This window comes from Schistocerca americana, chromosome 3 (assembly GCF_021461395.2).
Source record: "Schistocerca americana isolate TAMUIC-IGC-003095 chromosome 3, iqSchAmer2.1, whole genome shotgun sequence".
Taxonomy (NCBI): domain Eukaryota; kingdom Metazoa; phylum Arthropoda; class Insecta; order Orthoptera; family Acrididae; genus Schistocerca; species Schistocerca americana.
The window spans coordinates 209,249,082-209,271,536 of record NC_060121.1 but is presented as its reverse complement, the minus strand read 5'-3'; the positions used below and the strand labels follow the sequence as shown (position 1 = coordinate 209,271,536).

Here is a 22,455-nt window from a genome sequence, read left to right as displayed (position 1 = left end):
AGAGTTGGCATTTCTGTGGGTTCTGTGCACACAATCCTGCATGACGACCTGAAAATGCGAAAAGTGTCATCCAGGTGGGTGCCACGAATGCTGACAGACGAGCACATGGCTGCCCGTGTGGCATGTTGCCAAGCAATGTTGACGTGCAATGACAGCATGAATGGGACTTTCTTTTCATCAGTTGTGACAATGGATGAGACGTGGATGCCATTTTTCAATCCAGAAACAAAGCGCCAGTCAGCTCAATGGAAGCACAGGTTCACCGCCACCAAAAAAATTTCGAGTTACCGCCAGTGCTGAAAAAATGATGGTGTCCATGTTCTGGGACAGTGAGGGCGTAATCCTTACCCATTGCATTCCAAAGGGCACTACGGTAATAGGTGCATCCTACGAAAATGTTTTGAAGAACAAATTCCTTCCTGCACTGCAACAAAAATGTCTGGGAAGGGCTGTGCGTGTGCTGTTTCACCAAAACAATGCACCCGCACATCGAGCTAACGTTACGCAACAGTTTCTTCGTGATAACAACTTTGAAGTGATTCCTCATGCTCCCTACTCACCTGACCTGGCTCCTAGTGACTTTTGGCTTTTTCCAACAACGAAAGACACTCTCCGTGGCCGCACATTCACCAGCCATGCTGCTATTGCCTCAGCGATTTTCCAGTGGTCAAAACAGACTCCTAAAGAAGCCTTTGCCGCTGCCATGGAATCATGGCGTCAGCATTGTGAAAAATGTGTACGTCTGCAGGGCGATTACGTCGAGAAGTAACGCCAGTTTCATCGATTTCGGGTGAGAAGTTAATTAGAAAAAAAATCGGAGGCCTTAGAACTTGAATGCACCTCGTGTGAATCAATGATAATCAGCCACTGTGTGTTCCAGAAATGACTGGCAAAATCATTGTGCATGAATTGCCAATGACCGTCAGATCAAGACCAATTTAAAAATTCCAGATACTGTCTGGTTACCCACACATGCATGACAGTGGGCAGTCATCTGTTCTACCTGCTTGTTAAGCATGAGACACATGCAACACTGGCATGGTAGCTGCTTAGTTCAAATTATCACCCAATGTCCTCTACATAACAGTTCCCAAAAATGTTGCTGAAATGATGTAGGAATCATGACTCACATTTGTTCTTTAGGAGTATGCAATAAAATTACACCATTCTGAAGAAAAAGACTGTTGCAATGCACACAGTATTTATGTAATTCTGCATCTGAAATTGATTTCAGATTACAATGCCAAACCATTCCAATGTAATACTTGAGCAATCATAGTGATTGATCAGTGAAGTGCAAGATCTGTCAACAGTCAATGGAAAAAGCTTTCAGTGCATGTGATTCAGACTGATCTATTTGAAGACAAGAAGCTTCTGATGCCTCAAATTCCAGCTCTTTTCCCTTAAGTAAGAAAGCCAGAATGTCTGCTTCTGCATGTTCTGCCATAGGTCAATTAAGAATTTCATATTGGTGTTCTGAAAGAAATATTGACCAATGTTGCAGCTTATTTGCTGTGTTATCAGTCATATCTTTCATCGGATGAAAAAGAGCAGTCACCAAATTGTGATCTGTCACAAGAAAAAATTTTCTACCATGCAGATATTCATAAAATTTCATGACACCATAGATGATAGCCAAGGCTTTCTTTTCCAGCTGACTGTAATTGACTTGGGACTTGTTCAGTGCTTTGCTCATGAAAGCTATCGAACATCAGTGTTTCTGATATTGTAAGATAAAACTGCTCCCATTCCATGTGAAGATACATCAGTTGCAAGCACTACTGTTTTTGCAGATCTAAATGAATAAGGTAAGGCTGACAAAGCAAAGCATTTTTCAACTTTTGAAGTGACTGAATTCTCCAGTCCATTGGAAATGAACATTTTAATGCCAGAGGTGGTGCAAGTGAGCAGTAATTTGTGTTGCTTTCAGAATAAATTTGATATACGTAGTAGGTCAGTTTTCCCAGAGCTGCCTGTAGTCCTCATACATTTTTAAGAAAAGGTAATCTTTGGGTGGCCTCTGAATACTTTATATGTGGGACAAATCTTGTGGGCTTCAGTGAGATGTCCCACATGTTCAATTTCAGTATCGATAAATGAACACTTCTGTAGAGTAAACTTAAGACTTGCAATGGTTAAAACTTGAGAAACAGTTTCCTAATTTTTGAAATGCTGTCCCATTGTTTCCAAATAACTTGAATGTCACAGGATTTGTTCAAGAAAGCATTAAATAATGAATGATCAGATATGCTTCCACAAGGAAGATGCTGGTATTGGTATAAGTCGATGTGTGTAGTGTGTACTGACCACCATAATTTCCTTCATTTCCTCATCCAGGGGAAGCTGATGGAAAGCACTGGCTAAATCAATTTTTGAAAAGAGTTGCCCGCTTAATAAATTATCCATAAGCCCTTCACTACATCCATAAGCCCGTCAATACATAGAAGTGGGAAATAATCAATGACCATTTGAGCATTAACTGTTGCTTCAAAGTCAGCACAAAGTCTGATTCCCCATTCAATTTCTTTGCAATAACTAGAGGAGATGTGCACTCACTTGCAGAAACATGTTTCATGACACTAATTTGTACAAATATGTGAGTTCAGAAGCAACTTCACCATGAATAGTATGAGGCACTGGATGTGTGCAATTAAACTTTGGTGGACATTGTTTTTGAGTGCAATCTGCACTTGAAATTCTGTGCATGTCCCAATGTACAGTCAAACAGACATTGATATTTTTCACGCAACTGATGAGTGCTGGCATGGAAAACCTGCATATCAATAGCATTCACATTGTCCTGAACATCTAATGCAAACACATTAAATGCACCCATGCTGAAAATATTGGGACTCAAGCACGATTGAACTACTGTGAATGGCACTGATGAAGTCATATTTTTATATTTTGTTTTCAAAGTGCATGTCCCACAACTGCAAGGTGCAGACATGATTTTTGTAACTGAGGGTGTCCCAGTCACTCATAAGTAGTTTGATTAATCAGTGTAACTGAAACTCCAGCAGATATCTGAAATGGTATGGATTGTTTGCAAATCTGTAAATAAATGAACAGTCTGCAGTTTATCCTCTGAATATGATTGTCATTTCTGATCTTTGGAAGACTACTTTTATCTGTTTTGTGAAAGAGAGAACCATTTGCTGTCTGTCCATGTGAGGACATGATTTGAAATAGTGAATTTTGCACTCTGCACATTGCTTTGCAATTTGTGTGCTTGTGTCTACGGCTCCAGTGACTATTGCCAGGAGGAGCAGGTAAAGATTCAAAATGTGAAATCATATTAACCTTCATTTGATCAAATATAGACTGAAATGGAACAGAGTTTGCTCTATGGTTCTTTTGCAGGCACTGACTTGTGTCAGTGTTGGTATTCCATCTGCCTGAAGAAGCAATTTTTGTGATAATGCATGACATAAGACTTGACACAAGACTTCAGAGTGCGCATATTTGAAGTATAAGTGGCTGGGCACCTCACGCCCTGCTTATGTAATGGCTTGCAGCTTTTTTCAACTGTAGTTGTGGTGAGTGTTGCAATAACGGGCACATTTAGGTCAAGTTCCACAAAGTATTTTACTTCCACCGTTTCAATTACTTTAAGTACATCATTGAGACAGGAATTGTGAAGCATTAGAATCTCAGTTCATATTCTGTTGTCCACAAGGCTCTGAATAATAGTGCTGTGAAGAATTTCATCTTAAAAAGAAGCTACACAATTGCAGTTAAATTTACAGTTCCTAGTCACACCCTTGATCAGTTCCTTGTAAGATTGATTACACTGCATACAAAAAAATTTGAACTGAGCAACAGCTACATGAATATGCACTTCAAAAAATTCATCTAGCTTCTGGAGAACTTCCTCATAGGGTAGGGTTTAGGGCTCTATTTGAAGGAACAAATTCCTACACAAATTAAGTAGTTGCATGCCTACCCCTTACAAAAGAAAGAATGTTGTCAGCCACCCGTAATTTTGTAGGCTGCGACATGTCTGTCAAGCTGCATGTAGTACTAAATCCAGAAGTCTTGTTTTTCATCAAAAGAGTAGAAGGGAAGAGCTGGGATTCCACCAGTTTACTTACTCTGTTTAGCAAAGATTGGATTTGTCAGCTCTGAAACTGAATAAGTGGAGTGACTGTTTGCTCTTCAGAAGTTACCATTGTGTACAACATTAAAATCACTTTGTCTGAATAGATATAACAAATTTAGAAACACTGTAATAATGACAATAATAATAATAATAATAATAATAATGCAAAATTGGACCAATATAGACACTTTCTTCTCCTGGCCATTTCTAGAAAAGAAAAAATATTATTAGTTCTGCTGAAAATAAATGAATCATTGGTTAGTTCAATATGCAGAGATGTCATATCCTTTTCCATGCTTCCAAGTGATCACCAATCACAAATTTGTCACCAAAAATGACTGTTGCTTCCATTGGTCCAGCAAGGTAAATGAGCTCTCCCGAACACATCAAACAAAACAGAATGATTGAAACATAATGGCATTTATTTACAATACACTCAGTATCAAGGGCACATAAGTTTGTATCCTTAGTCTCTTTGCATCCTGTCTCTTTGTTCCATTAGTACTGGTTATCAGTATTCACTAGTAGTCAGAGTAGCAGCAGCATTTCGCTTGGTTTGTAAAATTTCATTGGCTTCATGTTAGGTTTGTAAGATCTCATTGCACTGTCATCCATATGCTCTGCATGATCTGACAGTAGTCTGAGGATCATCTGAAGGTAATTTGAAGGGGAGACTGAATGTGGTGGTGGCTCAAAAAAAGACACCCAGGTCAATGAAAATTGCTGGCAGTGAGTTGATCCACTGGAGCTGCGTGTAGCATCACTTGGTGGCCTGTGGTGTGCCCTCTTTAGCAACAGCTCACAGCAGCTGGTTTAAATGTCTTCTGTGGAGATACGAGTGGAGCATGACACACCCCATGTGGCTGATGTACTGTAGATACCATCAATACCACAGTGGGTGTTAGGACCATCTTGAATAAGAAGTACACTAACTAATGCATAATTGTCTCCAAAAACTAAAAATATTTTAATTTCCATTTACCCTTGCAGAACAAGAGTTTCATTAATAAAAGATTATGCATTAATACAAAAAAATGCATTAGACACCAGCTGTGATGTATACCAAGCAGACTGAGATTTGTTGAAAAAGATTTGCATTTCTCAGTTGTGAATGTGCATTGTTCTGATGGAAAAAGTGCATCACCTTCCTGTCAAAGAGATGTCAGAAGACAGAGATAACAGCCTGTGCAATGTAGTGGGCACTGGTTACTTTACCCTGCAGAAACACCAAATGGGACTGTGATCTGTAACTTATAGTCCGCCACACCATGAAGCCTAAAATAGGATGTGTTGCTGCCTGTGAATACACTTTGGAATAGCCAGCTCACCAGGTCTATGCCACACACAGTTACATCCATCACTCGCATACAGACAGTTCCTATTCTCATCAGTGAAGAGAGCAGAGTGCCATTCCACTCTCCAGTTAATTCTTCAAGACACCGGAGTAGCCATGCTTGATGCTGCCATGGTGTCAGTGGTAGCCTGGACAGAGACACATGTGATCATAATCCTGCTGTGAGCATATGGTTCCCAATGGTCCCTGATGACTCAACAGGTGCAACATGTGCCCATATTTCATCTCTGGATGATCCCCAGGTGACCACTGCTGCTCGGACAATCCTTCGATCTTGACATATGTATGTACTACATACATGCCCAGAACCCAGTCTACAGGAGTGGGAATTCTCTACAGATGTACTGCCAATAGCAGCAATACACAACTGATAAATTGTGCTCAACATGTGCATAAATTTGTTGGTACAACCACCAGCTTCCTGCAGGCCCACAGTGCAACCTTGTTCAAATGGCTGAAGCTGTTCAACAGGAGTACGTACTCATTGGTGGAGCTTTGTTGTATCCTTGAATGAGCGTTGTAACTCAGTGCAGTTACTGATTGCAGGGTCAAAACAGAGAGTACACAGATAGAGTGTGCACAGACAAGTGTCCCCTGAGGTGCATTTGAGCACTGATGATCATTACAAATGAATCACTAACACTACATCTCCTCACTATGCCCATTTATACCCTGTTGCCATTGAATACAGTCCTTGATGGTGATGAATTTTTATTTTGCATTGTATGAAGAAATTATAGTAAGCTAAGTTGTCCTGTATTATAAGTAAGCACTTTGTGCATAATGTAGTCAAATGAAAGTAAATAAAAGTTAATCACTCAGTGTGCATAATGAGCAGCAAGGGTCCCAACAAACTTCCTTGGGGCACAAATGTAGTAACTTCTAAGTCACTCTATAACTTTCCATTCAAGATAACATGCTCGTTGCTAACAATAAATCCTCAGTGTACGCACAAATTTCATTTTATACTTGATATGATCATAGTTTCACTTAAGAGAGGTGGTGTGGTACAGAGTCAAATGCATTTCAGGGTCAAAAATACTACGTCCATCTGACTGTCTTGATTCATGGCTTTGCATTAAGCTTGAGCTCACAACATGTTGCGCCCACACACACACACACACACACACACACACACACACACATTTTGAGATTTCTTCCAAACACTGGGCACAGTTTTTATTCATGGCATCTACAATCATGGTTATGAGAGGGATTAACTAAGCTACAACTTCTGTATAGAATCTCTAAAGGATTCCATTGGAGCTCAGGCCTCATTCAATTGTGTGATTTTAGCTGTTTTTCATTGGCACTGCCACCAATATCTCTGCCTCTCATATTTACACTGGTGCAAAACTTAAAGTGGGTCAGTAAGCATGGATCTTCCTGCATAAAGGAATATATAAAAAAGGAGTTCAACATATCTGCTTTTGCTTTGCTACCATCAGTTTCATATCATGAGCCATCCATGAGAGTCTGGATGCTAACTTTTATGACAGTCTTTGAATATAATGTGAATTTCTTTGGGTTTTGCAAGAAGCCTTTCAATAAGACTCTGCTATGATAATCACTGAAAGCGTGTTCCAGGAAGATTTCTTTGGATTCCGTAGAAATATCGGAACATGTGAGGCAATACTGACCCTACAACTTATCTTAGAAGATAGACTAAGGAATGGCAAACCTACATTTCTAGCATTTGTAAACTTGGAGAAAGCTTTTGACAATGTTGACTGGAATACTCTCTTTCAAATTCTTAAGGTGGCAGGGGTAAATACAGGGAACAAAAGCATATTTACAATTTGTACAGAAACCAGATGGCAGTTATAAGAATCAAGGGGCATGAAACGGAATCAGTGATTGGGAAGGGTTGTAGCCTATCCTCGATGTTATTCAATCTGTATATTGAGCAAGCAGAAAGGAAACAAAAGAAAAAATTGGAGTAGAAATTAAAATCCATGGAGAAGAAATAAAAACTTTGAGATTCGCTGATGACACTGTAATTCTGTCAGAGACAGCAAAGGGCCTGGAAGAGCAGTTGAACGGAATGGACAGTGTCTTGAAAGGCGGATATAAGATGAACATCAACAAAAGCAAAATGAGGATAATGGAATGTAGTCGAATTAAATCAGTTGATGTTGAGGGAATTAGATTAGGAAATGAGACACTTAAAGTAGTAGATGAGTTTTGCTATTTGGGGAGCAAAATAACTGGTGATGGCAGAAGTAGAGAGGATATAAAATGCAGACTGTCAATGGCAAGGAAAGCATTTCTGAAGAAGATAAATTTGTTAACATCAAGTATATATTGAAACATCAGGAAGCCATTTCTGAAAGTATTTGTGTGGAGTGTGGCCATGTATGGAAGTGAAACATGGACGATAAATAGTTTAGACAAGAAGAGAACAGAAGCTTTCAAAATGTGGTTCTACAGAAGAATGCTGAAGATTAGATGGGTGTACCACATAACTAATGAGGAGGTATTGAACAGAATTGGGGAGAAGAGAAAGCAGTAGATTCTGGGAGATGAAGAGGCTTGCACAGGATAGAGTACAATGGAGAGCTGCATCAAACCAGTCTATGGACTGAAGACCACAACATTAACAACAACAACAACAGATGGGGAATGACGACCGTCCAGAGGGAAAGTTCATCAGTACAATTACAGATCACATTCAGAAAGTGTTGAGTGAGTATGGTGTGGAAACTACCTTCAGACCAACCAGGAAGATAAAAGAATGTTTATGATCAGCAAAAGATATAAGACATCCTTTGGCTACACCAAGAGTATATAAAATTTCTTGTAGTTGTGGACTGCTTTATAATGGTGTCACAAAAAGAAGTGTTAATACCTGCCTGGTTGAACACAAGAGGAACTGCCACCTGGGACATACAGATAAATCATCCCTAGCAGAACATCTTTACAAAGAGAGTGATTGTGAAATAAAATTCACTGACACAAGTGTCATATCGAAAACATCGCATTGTCATCCCCATATGTCCAGAGAGGCTATTGATATTTATAAACACAATAACAATTTTAACAAAAATGAGGAAGGTGTTAAATTAGATAAAATTGGGATGTCAACATTGCAATGTAAGAATGACAATTAATGACCTTCAATCGAGAATTTTGGCATTACCAGAGATAATCTTGTAGCTGACATCATGTGATGGACTGTGGTATCCTCTACAGTGCCCATATATTCTGTTGCAGTTCTCCACTTTACCCCTGAAGATGTATTCTGCAGTCAGAGAGGAAATCGTAGGAGAAGTTCAAAAAAATAACATAACAGGCTCTCTGTGGAAAGGTTTGTTCAGGAAATTCAAGGGGTACACAAAGTTTTTAAGGTACTGGTACATTTCTGTGTAGTTGCCACAGTTGTCTAAACAAGTAAAGTGGCTCCTAGACCCCAGGTCTAGGAGCCACTTTACAACAACCTCCTGAACATTAGCATTGGTATTGAAGACGTGGCTGGCGAGGAACCTACCTGATGGCCAAAGAGTTGAAATTCACTTTGTTTTTCAAAATATGGGCTGCATGGAAGGTGTTCTAATACAGTCTATAGCAAACATGGTACCAAATCACATGTAATTTAGACTGTGTGTGTTTGGGCATTGTTGTGCTGCAAGTGTTCCAGTGTGGCAGGCAGCATTCATAGTCTCTGCAAGAGTGAGGAAATCAACCAGCAGCACACCCTGTGTGTCCCAAAAGACTATGTCATAACTTGCTTCATGGATAGTGGTATTTTGTACTTGTTGGTGCTTGCTGGGTGGATGGGGGTCAGCATGACATTCCTGTTTCCTTGACTCAGGTTTCACATAATTCAGCAACATTTCATCTCCTGTGACTGTATGGTGTAGGAATGGAACACCCTCTACCTGTAACCACATTAAGTGCTTGAGAAGTGACACTTTTTGCATGGCTTATCATCTGAGAACTGCCCTCACATACAATGATAACAGATCTTCTGGTAGTCCAGTGTGTTTTGCACAATATTTCAACTCTTTGACATGGCACATATTGTCATCTGAGGTAAATATACTTTGTCAATCTGACAGTTACCCATCTCACATGTCTGTTCTGCCCCTATCAAATTCATGGCATGAAAATAACACCTTTTCTCACAACATTTCTCCTGTCTGTCAAGTTTCCACTATTTAGTGATGAATGGCAGCTGGGGGCATTCATTTCCTTAAAAATAAAAATAAAAAATTACATTTATACTTCACTTGTCAACCACATACCTGTAACTTGAAAATGTTTTTCTAAGTGCAGTGGCATAGTTGCATGTATCAGGGTGTTTAAAAGCTTTGATAATATCTTCTATTTAGACACGGTATTTAATTTTCATGGGGTATATACACACTCATGATAGCTCGTGTTACCTTACTTATTGAACCATTCTCATAATTTGGTAACTGCCTTATGGTCTCCAATACTAACGTCAATTTGGACTACCCCATGAGGTCAGGTATATTTGTTGCCATTAGATGTAATGTAATTCCACCACGAATGGGCTTCCAATCAAACTGTTCTAAGGAATTTTCATAGAAGTATTGTTTCACAGCCTGTTTTGCCACACTAATCATGTACAAAACTGTAATGATCCAAATCAGTTGTTAGATGATGAAAGTCTCCTCCAGTGATGACAGTGGGACTGGCAAACACCCTCCTGTAACCCAATACTGTTTTCACTAAGCGTACTACAGCCACCTTTGACTCAAACTAACATATCCACTAGACATCCATCTCCTTCTTTACCTTCTATTACCCTACAAAAGAGAGTATTTAGTAATGAGTTTGGGTGAACAGCATAGCTTTCTCTCTCCATAATCTAGTGATTAAAAATAAAAGATGAATTCTGTGGTTGATCTCTACTTTTTCTTTAAACATTGCTTCATACAATTGTTGGATAATGAGTTCTGCTCTCACCCAATAAACATTAAGTAAATGTCAAGTGCTGTATATTGAGCAAGCAGTAAAGGAAACAAAAGAAAAATTCGGAGTAAGTATTAAAATCCATGGAGACGAAATAAAGACTTTGAGGTTCGCCGATGACATTGTAATTCTATCAGAGACAGCAAGGGACTTGGAAGAGCAGTTGAATGGAATGGACAGTGTCTTGAAAGGAGGATATAAGATGAACATCAGCAAAAGCAAAACAAGGATGATGGAATGCAGTCAAATTAAGTCGGGTGATGCTGAGGGAATTAGATTAGGAAATGAGGCACTTAAAGTAGTAAAGGAGTTTTGCTATTTGGGGAGCAAAATAACTGATGATGGTCGAAGTAGAGGAGATATAAAATGTAGACTGGAAATGGCTAGGAAAGTGTTTCTGAAGAAGAGAAATTTGTTAACATCGAGTATAGATTTAAGTGTCAGGAAGTCATTTCTGAAAGTATTTGTATGGAGTGTAGCCATGTATGGAAGTGAAAAATGTACGATAAATAGTTTAGACAAGAAGAGAATAGAAGCTTTCAAAATGTGGTGCTACAGAAGAATGCTGAAGATTAGATGGGTAGATCACATAACTAATGATGAAGTATTGAATAGAATAGGGGAGAAGAGGTGTTTGTGGCACAACTTGACTAGAAGAAGGGACCGGTTGGTAGGACATGTTCTGAGGCATCAAGGGATCACAAATTTAGCATTGGAGGGCAGTGTTAACATCGAGTATAGATTTAAGTGTCAGGAAGTCATTTCTGAAAGTATTTGTATGGAGTGTAGCCATGTATGGAAGTGAAAAATGTACGATAAATAGTTTAGACAAGAAGAGAATAGAAGCTTTCAAAATGTGGTGCTACAGAAGAATGCTGAAGATTAGATGGGTAGATCACATAACTAATGATGAAGTATTGAATAGAATAGGGGAGAAGAGGTGTTTGTGGCACAACTTGACTAGAAGAAGGGACCGGTTGGTAGGACATGTTCTGAGGCATCAAGGGATCACAAATTTAGCATTGGAGGGCAGTGTGGAGGGTAAAAATCGTAGAGGGAGACCTAGACATGAATACACTAAGCAGATTCAGAAGGATGTAGGTTGCAGTAAGTACTGGGAGATGAAGAAGCTTGCACAGGACAGGGTAGCATGGAGAGCTGCATCAAACCAGTCTCAGGACTGAAGACCACAACAACAACAACAACAACAACAACAACAAGTGCTTTTAAGCACAGCAGTCACTGTCACAAAGAAACAAGTACTGAATGAAACATCCCATTTGCCTAAAATGATTTAAAGTATATGTAGTAATAGTTCTGTGCACTTATGTTAACAGGTATTCGACAATATTGAGGAATATGCTCCTGGATTCACAAAGAGTGTGATTGGGAAAGAAATTCTGAGTCCCCCAGACATTGAAAATGAGTTTGGACTCACTGGTGGTGTAAGTAACAATCCTTTCATAATTATCATTTTGCTTTTCTTGTTGTCATTTTTGTCTTATTCATATCTACATTTTAAAACAGAAAAAATAAAGCAACTCATGCCACACAGTCATTACACCATGGCTTGATGTCTGTTGTGATATTACTTAATAATCGTGTTAGTAACAGAAAAGGAATGGCTCAGATAGGAACAGCTACAGCAGGAATAGCAAGCTGAAAAAATCATAAAAGCTTAAAGACCAAACCTCCAACAGCGTCATTTGGGAGAATAATAAAACAGAAAGAGGAAGTGATTGTATGTGTGGTTGAACACTGTGTACATACTTTTCCAGCCCAATAAACCATTTTTGTGTATCCTACACTATGAGTTTATGAAAATAGTTTAAGATTTCTTTTGGTTAAAATGAAAATGAAGTAGTAAGAGTAAATTATAATTGCAAGTGTATTACAAGAATGTAATGATTTACAGCAATTATTGAATTGTCTTAGACTCATGATACATGAAACTTTTGATTAGATATTTTGATAGCCAGTTGCAAATAAAACAAAACAGTGCAAAAACTGAGGCAATACAAAAATAATAATAGAGGTAGGTATAAGTATAATAGAGGAAATAAACATTTTCACAAGGAACTTAAAATGACCTATAGTCATGAGATATGAAACCTTTCCTTGGTCAGTCAACACAGTAGGGAGATTTAAAGAGAAGGCAAAAATGTGATGATAGTAGAACATTCAATATAAGTGACTTACTGGATGGAAGCATTTTACAACAAGCGCAGGAAATGTCTCAGAATCTGATCTTTCTGCTGTACTTTGTTGGGGAGCAAATGAGGTCGTATAGTCATTACTAGTTTACCTTCAGGTACCATATTAATCAACAGAACAAAAGTACTGTTTTTGTCATTTCCATTACACTGTTCCCAAAAGTAGAGGTTTTGTTTCTAACAAATAGGAGTAGCTGGTTGAAGAGTAGGCTGTCTATCTCACGCATCATGACTTCTGCTCAATCTTTGGTTCATGAGACAAATGTTTTGTGTAATACTTTGTATTCCTCAGTTTAATGCAAACAGGTCTAATTTTTTGTAACAAAAGGAACAGTTTCTAAAATGTAAGCACAAGGCCCTGTTATATATTTTGAGCCCCATGTACAGTGATGTCTGAGCATAAAGCAAAAAGTGATGCGAAGGAAATTTGAAGTTTTCCTTGTGACGAGTTCCATAGCTATGCTTAAAAGCTCCGTTTTAAGCACAGCTATGGTACTCATCACAAGGAAAACTTCAAATTTTCTTCCCATCACTTACAGCTTTATGCATTCCAATGATGTAAACTGTACAATTTTTATTAAAGTGGCTCTTCCCACATTTATTGTGACTGCATATGGTATGATCATCAGCTCCAGTTCTCAAGAAAATAAAATAAAGTACATAATAATAATAATAATAATTTTAACATGTGGGCACCTTCACTGTACTACTCATCAGTATGGTATCGACAAAATATTTACAGTGCACATTCATAATCAAGTTACAACACAACCTTAATGTTATTACAGTGGCTTCACCTTATTTAGGCAGTGGACAGAAAATATCTCTCAATATGTAAAACAAATAATTGAAAGTTCACATTGGCACAATACATAACCAGAGTACGGATTACTGACTTGAAGAAAAAGCTCATAAAAGTTAATACCAGTCACTAGTTCAGTTTAATATATTAGGTAAGTCACATGGATATACTGAGTGTGTGAATACAGATGTATTTGTCCATAGATGTTACCCCTAAGATTTTCGAACTCAGACTTTCAAAGAGACGTTAGCAAGTTAGAAGCAGGAGTCAGACTCATTACATAGATTTTACTTGTGTATCACTAAGGTTTCTGGGGCCAGACATTCACACTGATGATAGCATGTTAAGAGCAGTAGGCAGACTTATTTCATAGATGTTACTCATATATCAACTAGCCCAGAACTGCAGGTTTTCTGGTGGTGTTTGCCTATAAAGACTGACATATGAATATTTTAGTATTTCTGAAACTACTTAGGGTTTGAAAAAATGCTAGGTTAGATTTTTCCGGTTGGCTGAGCTGTATTTTCCAACAAATAATTTGGTTTATAGAATATGTAGTTGTTAGTAAAGTTAATGTGAATTCTCTAATTACAAGCACAACAGCCATACTTATAATTATTAACAATAAATTAGGCAAGTTCTTAAATAATGGCTTAATTAATTACTGGAGGGTGTTATTTAATCCAGGGAAATTAGAGCAACAAAAGTATAATGGTAGATGCAAGATTTTAACAAGTACAGTGGCTAAACTTACAATAGAAGTTTTGGGTGTGTTCAGACTTTAATATTAGTTATCTGGTAAATTAATTGAAACACTGTAAATTCTGGATGCTTGTATTTCTAATGAGTAGAGTCAATATTTCTCAGATTTAAGTATTAGCTCAGTCCATATCCCCTATTACATGCTATAGTAATAATTTCAGTTGTCAATTACTTTTAATTAACATTAGCAAAAATAAATGGACTATTGGGATCTGCACATTGAAAACTGTAGTTTGCATAATTATCCTACATGAAGCACAGTCTGACTAATATTTTGAAAGATTCAGGTGCCTGTTATACAAGGTGAATGGTAACAAAACCAACAAACTGCAGGGACGGATTCCTGACTGAAAATGGAGGAAAAAAGTCTGGTGAACATGTGTCCGGAAATGCATTGTTGCCACAGTAGATAGCTGATAATGACAGTTCATCTAATCACATCATGTTTTCCTGGAATGCTGCAGGCTGTTTGACTGACCCAATATACTGTAAGCAGTGGAATGGCTGAGTATTCATGTTGGGAACAAGCCAAGGTAATGTTTGTGTACGACCAAGCATATGGAAACAGTTGAAAGGCAGCACAGCTATACCAAAACAAGTACCCTCACACACACCAACTACATCACACAACATTTCAAGCCAGTGATAAGGATAGTATTGGTTGTCATGCAGGATGCACATAATCGTACACCATGTTGGTGGGCCAGTTGCCTGGAGCTTGTACTAGAGTTCGTATAAATATCCTGCAGAACTTGGTCCTCCAGATCTAGTGTATGCACAGTCTACCACCCCCCTGCATGTTTGTCTGCCTGAAAGGACCCGTGATCATGCAAATGCCCAAAAAGGAGTTGAAATGTTGTGTGAAGGGGTTGATGTCTGTGAGGGTACTTGTTTTGGTATACCTGTGCTGCCTCTTGACCATTTCCATCTGCTTGGCCATACTCAAAAACCATCTTAGCTTGTTCTCAGCATGAATACTGGACCATTCTGCTGCTTACAGTATGCTGCGTCAATCACACACTCTGCAACATACAAGGAACACACTTCATTTGGTCAGAGGAACTGTCATTCATCAGTGCCATCTACAGTGACAACAATGCATTTCAAGACATGTTTATAGGACCTTTCCTCCTCCACTTCCAGTCACGAACCCATCCACGCAGTTTGTCAATTTTATCGACATTCACTCTGCATAACGGGGAAAGGCTGTTACCAAAAATCTCTGAAAGTTCTTGCCCAATTTGCTTCAAATTTCTACATTCAGATGAAACAATGAAAAAAGTTAATGAAAAATTAAATACCTAGCAAACAAAATACTTCATCAGTACAACAAAAAACCAGCCAAAGTTGCAAATTTCACGTTTTTTTAATCACTCAATGACCAGTTTCAGGCCAGGACCCATTTTCAAATAATCGTAACATAGTCAAAAATGGTCTTTCTGAAAATGCAAAACCCATGTCAAAAATGTGCAAATGAACAGTTACAGGGCTTACAGATAATTATAGCATGCTGGAAGTTCAAAAATATTTCATAGTAAACTGACTGTAATTCCTATCAAGAGTATAAATTATTATAGCAGCTATACCCATCTTGGAGATACTACCATTAGAATTTGCTAGATCGGGGATGAGTGAACGCTTGAGAATTTGACAGAAAATGATTGCAAACTCTTATTTTTTGCTTGGGTGGTGCAGTGGTTGGGAAGGGAGTAAGACAAGGTTGTAGCCTATCCCCGATGTTATTCAATCTGTATATTGAGCAAGCAGTAAAGGAAACAAAAGAAAAGTTCGGAGTAGGTATTAAAATCCATGGAGAGAGAAATAAAAACTTTGAGGTTTGCCGATGACATTGTAATTCTGTCAGAGACAGCAAAGGACTTGGAAGAGCAGTTGAATGGAATGGACAGTGTCTTTAAAGGAGGGTATAAGATGAACATCAACAAAAGCAAAACGAGGATAATGGAATGTAGTCGAATTAATTCGGGTGATGCTGAGGGAATTAGATTAGGAAATGAGGCACTTAAAGTAGTAAAGGAGTTTTGCTATTTGGGGAGCAAAATAACTGATGATGGTCGAAGTAGAGAGGATATAAAATGTAGACTGGAAATGGCAAGGAAAGCGTTTCTGAAGAAGAAAAATTTGTTAACATTGAGTATAGATTTAAATGTCAGGAAGTCATTTCTGAAAGTATTTGTATGGAGTGTAGCCACGTATGGAAGTGAAAAATGTACGATAAATAGTTAAGACAAGAAGAGAATAGAAGCTTTCGAAATGTGGTGCTGCAGAAGAATTCTGAAGATTAGATGGGTAGATCACATAACTAATGAGGAGGTATTGAATAGAATTGGGGAGAAGAGAAGTTTGTGGCACAACTTGACTAGGAGAAGGGATTGGTTGGTAGGACATGTTCTGAGACATCGAGGGATCACCAATTTAGTATTGGAGGGCAGTGTGGAGGCTAAAAATCGAAGAGGGTGACCAAGAGATGAATACACTAAGCAGGTTCAGAAGGATGTAGGCTGCAGTAGGTACTGGGAGATGAAGAAGCTTGCACAGGATAGAGTTGCATGGAGAGCTGCATCAAACCAGTCTCAGGACTGAAGACCACAACAACAACAACATTTTTTGCTTAGTTGACATTGTTACATATGAAATACACCCTGAAGATATTTTACTCTTTTTTTCAAAGTTACTTTTATTATTAGAGTCCACAGTGACATACAAACACTAAGGCATGTCGTGGATATAGTACCAACAAAAGTCACTAGATCACAGGCTCATCAAGAAATTGAACAGAACCTGAGATTTTCTAAACTGCTCAAAATTTTGAGTCATGCTCAAACACAGCCCTACTTGACACAGTGAAAACTGAGCTGAAACTTTAGAAAATGAATTTTCCAAAAACACAATGAGATACTTATCGCAAAATGCAAAAATACATGGCACAACTAGTTGTATTTTCATACAGGGAAAATAAAAGTTTGTGAAAATTAGTTATTACTAAATATTTGGTTTGAATTGGTGTATGTTTGCAAAAGTCAGAGTCCCAGACTCTCATTTTTATGAATGCCAAAGGTGGGGATGTATTCATTTGTCACATTCCATTGATACTGAGTGATTGAAATATGCCCTTTGATTTAAAGTAATTGCAGGTTCCCATGTGGCTTGCAATTGCTATGAGTATCAATAAGGCACATGGTCAATCACTTTGTGTTGAGGATATTAAACATCCCAAGCACAGCTGGGTATTGCAGCTAACTAAATATAAAAATATGTTGTTTTCCTTAAGCCATTATGGTTCATTATTTTCATGTCATAATAAATATAAAATTTAAATAAAACTATAGAAAGTTACTAGACCTTACAATTACTAGACCTTACAATTACTAGACTTCTACACTACACCCTCAGCTACCAGCTTCTTCATTAGTATGACAGAAATGTTTTGTTCTTTAACAGCACTCAGAACCATTATAATCTTCAAAAGCAACTTCCTTTATGTATTTTGAGAATTACTTTGTACTGCTTTAGGAAAATGAAGTCCAGGTACTCTCCTTCTAATCCTGTAAGTAGGAAATTGAAGACAGCCAGTCTGTACAGCCCCCATGTTAGGCCAAAAATATTGAGGTAGAAGCTAAAATCTTCACATTACTGTAATTCACGAAGTAGCAATGATCCATCACTGCTGATCTGTCAGGTTGTAGCAAGTGGGTGTACCATTAATGTTCTGATTTGATACATATCTCATGAACAGTTCAACATTAATTCTCAATGAAAATGTGTGTTCTGTTACTTGGGCTCCAGCTGCATAAAATTAAGATGGAGTCCACACATAGGTAAACTAATCAAGAAAGTCAGTGTAGAATGTTTCGCTCTTAGAAGAATCTCTTAGTGTGTTGCCCTAAAGAAAAGTTTTATTTTGCACATTTTCCCTCTCCATCATCTCAAGGAATTATAGGCCATGTCATTACCTACTTTACACATTATTTTTATTGCTGACTTTCACAGCATAAATGGCTTTATTGACTTCAATAAAATCATTTACGCAGTGGACACCAGCAGTAACAATATTGTGCAAAGTAAATGACCACACATTGTCAACACTTCTTCACAGATCGTGGAATTCTTCTGCTCATTTTCCAGTAAATTTACTTCTTAGTGATTTTCATTTCTGATGACAGAAATCAGTTCCATCTGAATTGTGATCTACACAATCATAAGACACAAAAATAATATCAATGTAGAATTTGTCTCCCTGTCTACAGATATATGTGCAGACACATCTGATGTAAATGTATTCATCAAGCTCCCTTCAAACAGAAAGCAATAATCTGAGAGTCCTCGCAGAATACTTAAAACATGCAACATTAGCTACTCCTCCTACAAATTATCAGATTATCAGATTCAAGGACTGAAAATTACTTTTAGCTACATGGCACATAGCAGTGTCCATTGTAAAGATTTGTGTGTTGCCTCTATTGTTACAGCTGTAGGTAACAAAGTTATTTAAAAATAACGATGTATGCAAGCAAATATTAAGCTAAAATTAGAAGATGCTCATCAGCTATGTAATATAACTTAAAAAGCTGCAGCTTCTTCAAAAGTAGCAATTTTCCTACAAATTAGTTACATTACATTTAGCTGGCATAACCACAAATAGTACTAGGCAGTATATGTTTACAGTTATTACAATGTACTGATTAAGTTTCCACAATTTGATTTTTTATTAGTGGTCGTATATCTCGATTTGTTTCTCATACTGCGTGAGGTGGTGCAGTGTTTAGCATAGTGGAGTCACATTTGGGAGGATGGTGGTTCAAATCCCTAATCTGGCATCTAGATTTAGGTTTCCCTTAATTTTCCTCAATCACTTCAGGCAGATGCCAGGATGGTTCCTTCAAAAGGGCATGGTTGATTTCTTTCTCCATTCATTCATTCATTCATTCTCAATAGAATATTTATCTTTAATCTTTCTTCCTTCACTCATTTCTCACCCATGAATGTTCCCCTTCTTGATAGAATCTACAATCAATGAATGAATGAAAATATGAATGAATGATCATATTTTTGTGTTCTTTATTGAATTCAATGACTGAATGCAAAGAAAAATAAATAAAAACAATAATAAAAATTATCCAAAATGCCTTTGGAAAACTACATAGAATTTTCAAAATGAAGTTTGCAATGTGTCTGAAAAGTACAGTCTGAGATCAGTGAGCATTACCAGTTCTGACTTGTGGCAGTGAAACATGGATTTTCAATGTGAAAACCACTTAACAACTGAGGGTTGCTCATTGGCTACTGGAGAGATGCATATTAAGATTTAGTAAGACACACAGAAAAGTAAATAAATGTGTTAGGGAACAGACTGGAGTGGATGATGTGACTATGATATATGGACCAAAAATATTGCTTGCTGGATTCCAAGAGATAAGAAAAATCGATGCAATGACAGATCAGTCTGTTCATTCAAAATTCACTGAAAATTTCACCAGTATTCTCATAAACATTTAGTGCTGAAATGCATTCCTTTATTAGAAATTCCACTAACAGAGCTAATATATAAGGAGCATTCAAAAAGAAAGAAGCCAGAGTCTGGAATGTGCAAACCAGTGACAGGAGTGTAATATCGTGGTGTGTGTAATGAGGTGTGGTTCCAACCAGAGAGTGGAAGTTCACAGGCCATCATTAGAGGGCACGTGTACACATCACATGGCTATACAGAGTTAGCAGCAGCATGCCTCAATCATCCAACCCTGCCAGTTGCATTGCAAACAGTGACATGGAGGTGTCAAAAGAAGAGCAAAGAGGTGTTCTTCGTTTTCTGGCAGCGGAAGGAGTAGGAGGAATGGACATTCATCGACGAATGTCACAAGTGTACAGTGAACATTGGATGTCCCTTGCAAGGGTCAAGGCACGACACAAGCACTTCACGGAAGGGCAAGTGTCATTAGCCAATGATGCATAGTCTGAAGCACCACACTACATTATTGATGACATCATCCACCTGGTGGATGCACTCATTACCCAGGACTCCCAAGTGACAGTGAAAGCCATGGTCACCATGGTCAGATTGAGTGTGGAAGTGTTCACACCATCATGAAGGAACGACTGCACATGCGCGAAGTGTGTGCCCAATGGGTGCCCCACAGTCTTCAACCACACGAGGAAGCATGTTGAATGGCCCACTGTCTTGCTCATCTGCAGTGCTATGCTCAGGAAGGGAATGCATTCCTGGCACAAGTGGTGGCTGGACATGAGTCATGGTGTCGTCACTTCAAACCAGAATCAAAACGACAAAGTCTGCAGTGGAAGCATCCAGGGTCACCACCACCAAAAAAAGCCACGGCCATCCACATGAGTGCAGGAAAGGTTATGCTGACATTCTTCTTTGACCTAGATGGCCCCCTATTGATTCACTTCCTGTCGCACAGGACAACAGTGAATGCCCAGCATTACTCGCAAACCTTGACCACCTTTCGTCAAGCGATCAAATCAAAATGACCAGGCAATCTCACCTGCTGGGGTCATTCTGCTTCATGAAATGCAAAGCCTCATACGGCTAACACAGCTGCGGCACTCCTGCAGAAATTCAAATGGGAGGTTCTTGGCCACCCTCCATACAGTCTGAACCTCTCCCCCTGTGTTTACACCATTTTTGGTCCCCTTAAAGAGGCTCTGAGGGGCAAATGATTCACCTCGGACGACGACATCCAGCTGTATATGCCGAACTGGTCGACATCGCAGCCCCGGGAATTTTATGAGACAACTATTCACCGCCTTGTGTCAAAGTGGGACAGGTGTCTCAACAGCCACGGTCAATACTTCTAACATATAGGTACTGGTTTCTGTAGTTATGCCGCCGGTTCATTTCTTTTTGAATGCCCCTTATAACATTCAGAAATAAAATTATAAAACCTATGAAATAAACCACTCATTACTTTTGTGTTAACCATATTGCCATTGACAAGAACACAATTAATATACTGATTAGATAATTATATGACTTTATTGGAAAAGTCTTGACATGTGATAAGAAACCAGTATATAGAGCAGATTAAATTATATGAATAAGAACTAGCACACTCAACTCTAGAAATAAATCTATTTTTAAAGATTTATATCTCCTGTAATGCAGGCGCCACTGGTGATGGTCATGCAATCGATTCTAGTCTAGCAATAATAAATAAAACAGCGGAAACTCTGGTAGGAATACCTCAGGCCAAGATGTTGGATTTGGCAGTCATGAGTGCATGAGGTGTGCTTGCTTGTGTGTATGAATGGTGTGTGTCTCTCTTTCACTGATGAATACTGTGGCTGAAAGCCTTATGTAATTGTCTTTTAATTGTTCCTGTCTACAACATAATGTGTCTTCTTTATGGTAAGGAGCAATCTGTCTTTTCCTAGATTGCAAATAATAAATAAAAGGAATCACCATTGGGCAGCTTAGGTAATATAACATATTTCCATTTTTTTCCTGTTCTCTGCTCTTTTAAACAAATACAATAAAAAACAACCAATGCTTATTTACCTTTCAGAATATCTTCCACGGGGCATTATCACCAGATCAGTTACTGCTAGGGAGACCAGCCCCCGGAGGAGGTGGGCCCTCTGCGCCAGCAGCACCTTTCACTCCTGTGCCGCGCTTGCTGCTCTGTGGCAGTGGATCCCACCCAGGGGGAGGCGTAATGGGGGCTGCAGGGCTCATCGCAGCCCGCAGTGCTATTCGCCTTCTGAAAAAGTCTTAAACTGATGGATCAAAAGATTTTACAGCTTTTCTGTTGTCATACATGTGGGTCTTGCTTACAGTCAGATACAATGAATCATATTGTGGGGCAGACAAGAACTGAAATACACGGTACATCTGAGACCATATAGCTTGAAAACAACTTTTAAATGCAAAGTTGCTAAATCTAGTTGCTCTTAATACCTAGTGTTTCTTGAAGGCTATTTATTTAATGAAAAGCTGAAGACTGAACCTCTATATTGTGTAGAAAATACATTCATGATGCAAAATACATCTGTGTGCAAAACTTTACATATAATGTTACCTTAGGAAAGAAATAACAGAGTTTCAACTTCTTTCACCTTCATATTTCCAATTTCCCAATAGTGCTAGATCATCCAGTGAATTTGAGTGTGGAAGCTTAACAATACCTTCACAAGCCATATTATTTCCTAGCAAGTGAAACAAAAACTATTCAAAACTGCCATCCCAATGATAATTAATTCCTCTTATTGTCTATGATTGTATGTTTTCTTTGAAAGTTCATTCTGGTTAAAA

The 22,455-nt window shown here is 38.4% G+C and overlaps 1 protein-coding gene across 1 annotated transcript in view; it reads left to right on the top strand.

The window, feature by feature from the left end:
• LOC124607235 (pyridine nucleotide-disulfide oxidoreductase domain-containing protein 2-like) overlaps positions 1–22,209 on the top strand; it is a 177,333-nt gene extending 155,124 nt beyond the window's left edge. The window contains exons 10-11 of the mRNA XM_047139508.1: positions 11,732–11,839; positions 21,710–22,209. Of these exons, the coding sequence (XP_046995464.1) occupies positions 11,732–11,839; positions 21,710–21,919 (318 nt within the window). The 3' untranslated portion in view covers positions 21,920–22,209. The remainder of the gene's footprint in view (positions 1–11,731; positions 11,840–21,709) is intronic.
• Positions 22,210–22,455: the final 246 nt, after the last annotated feature.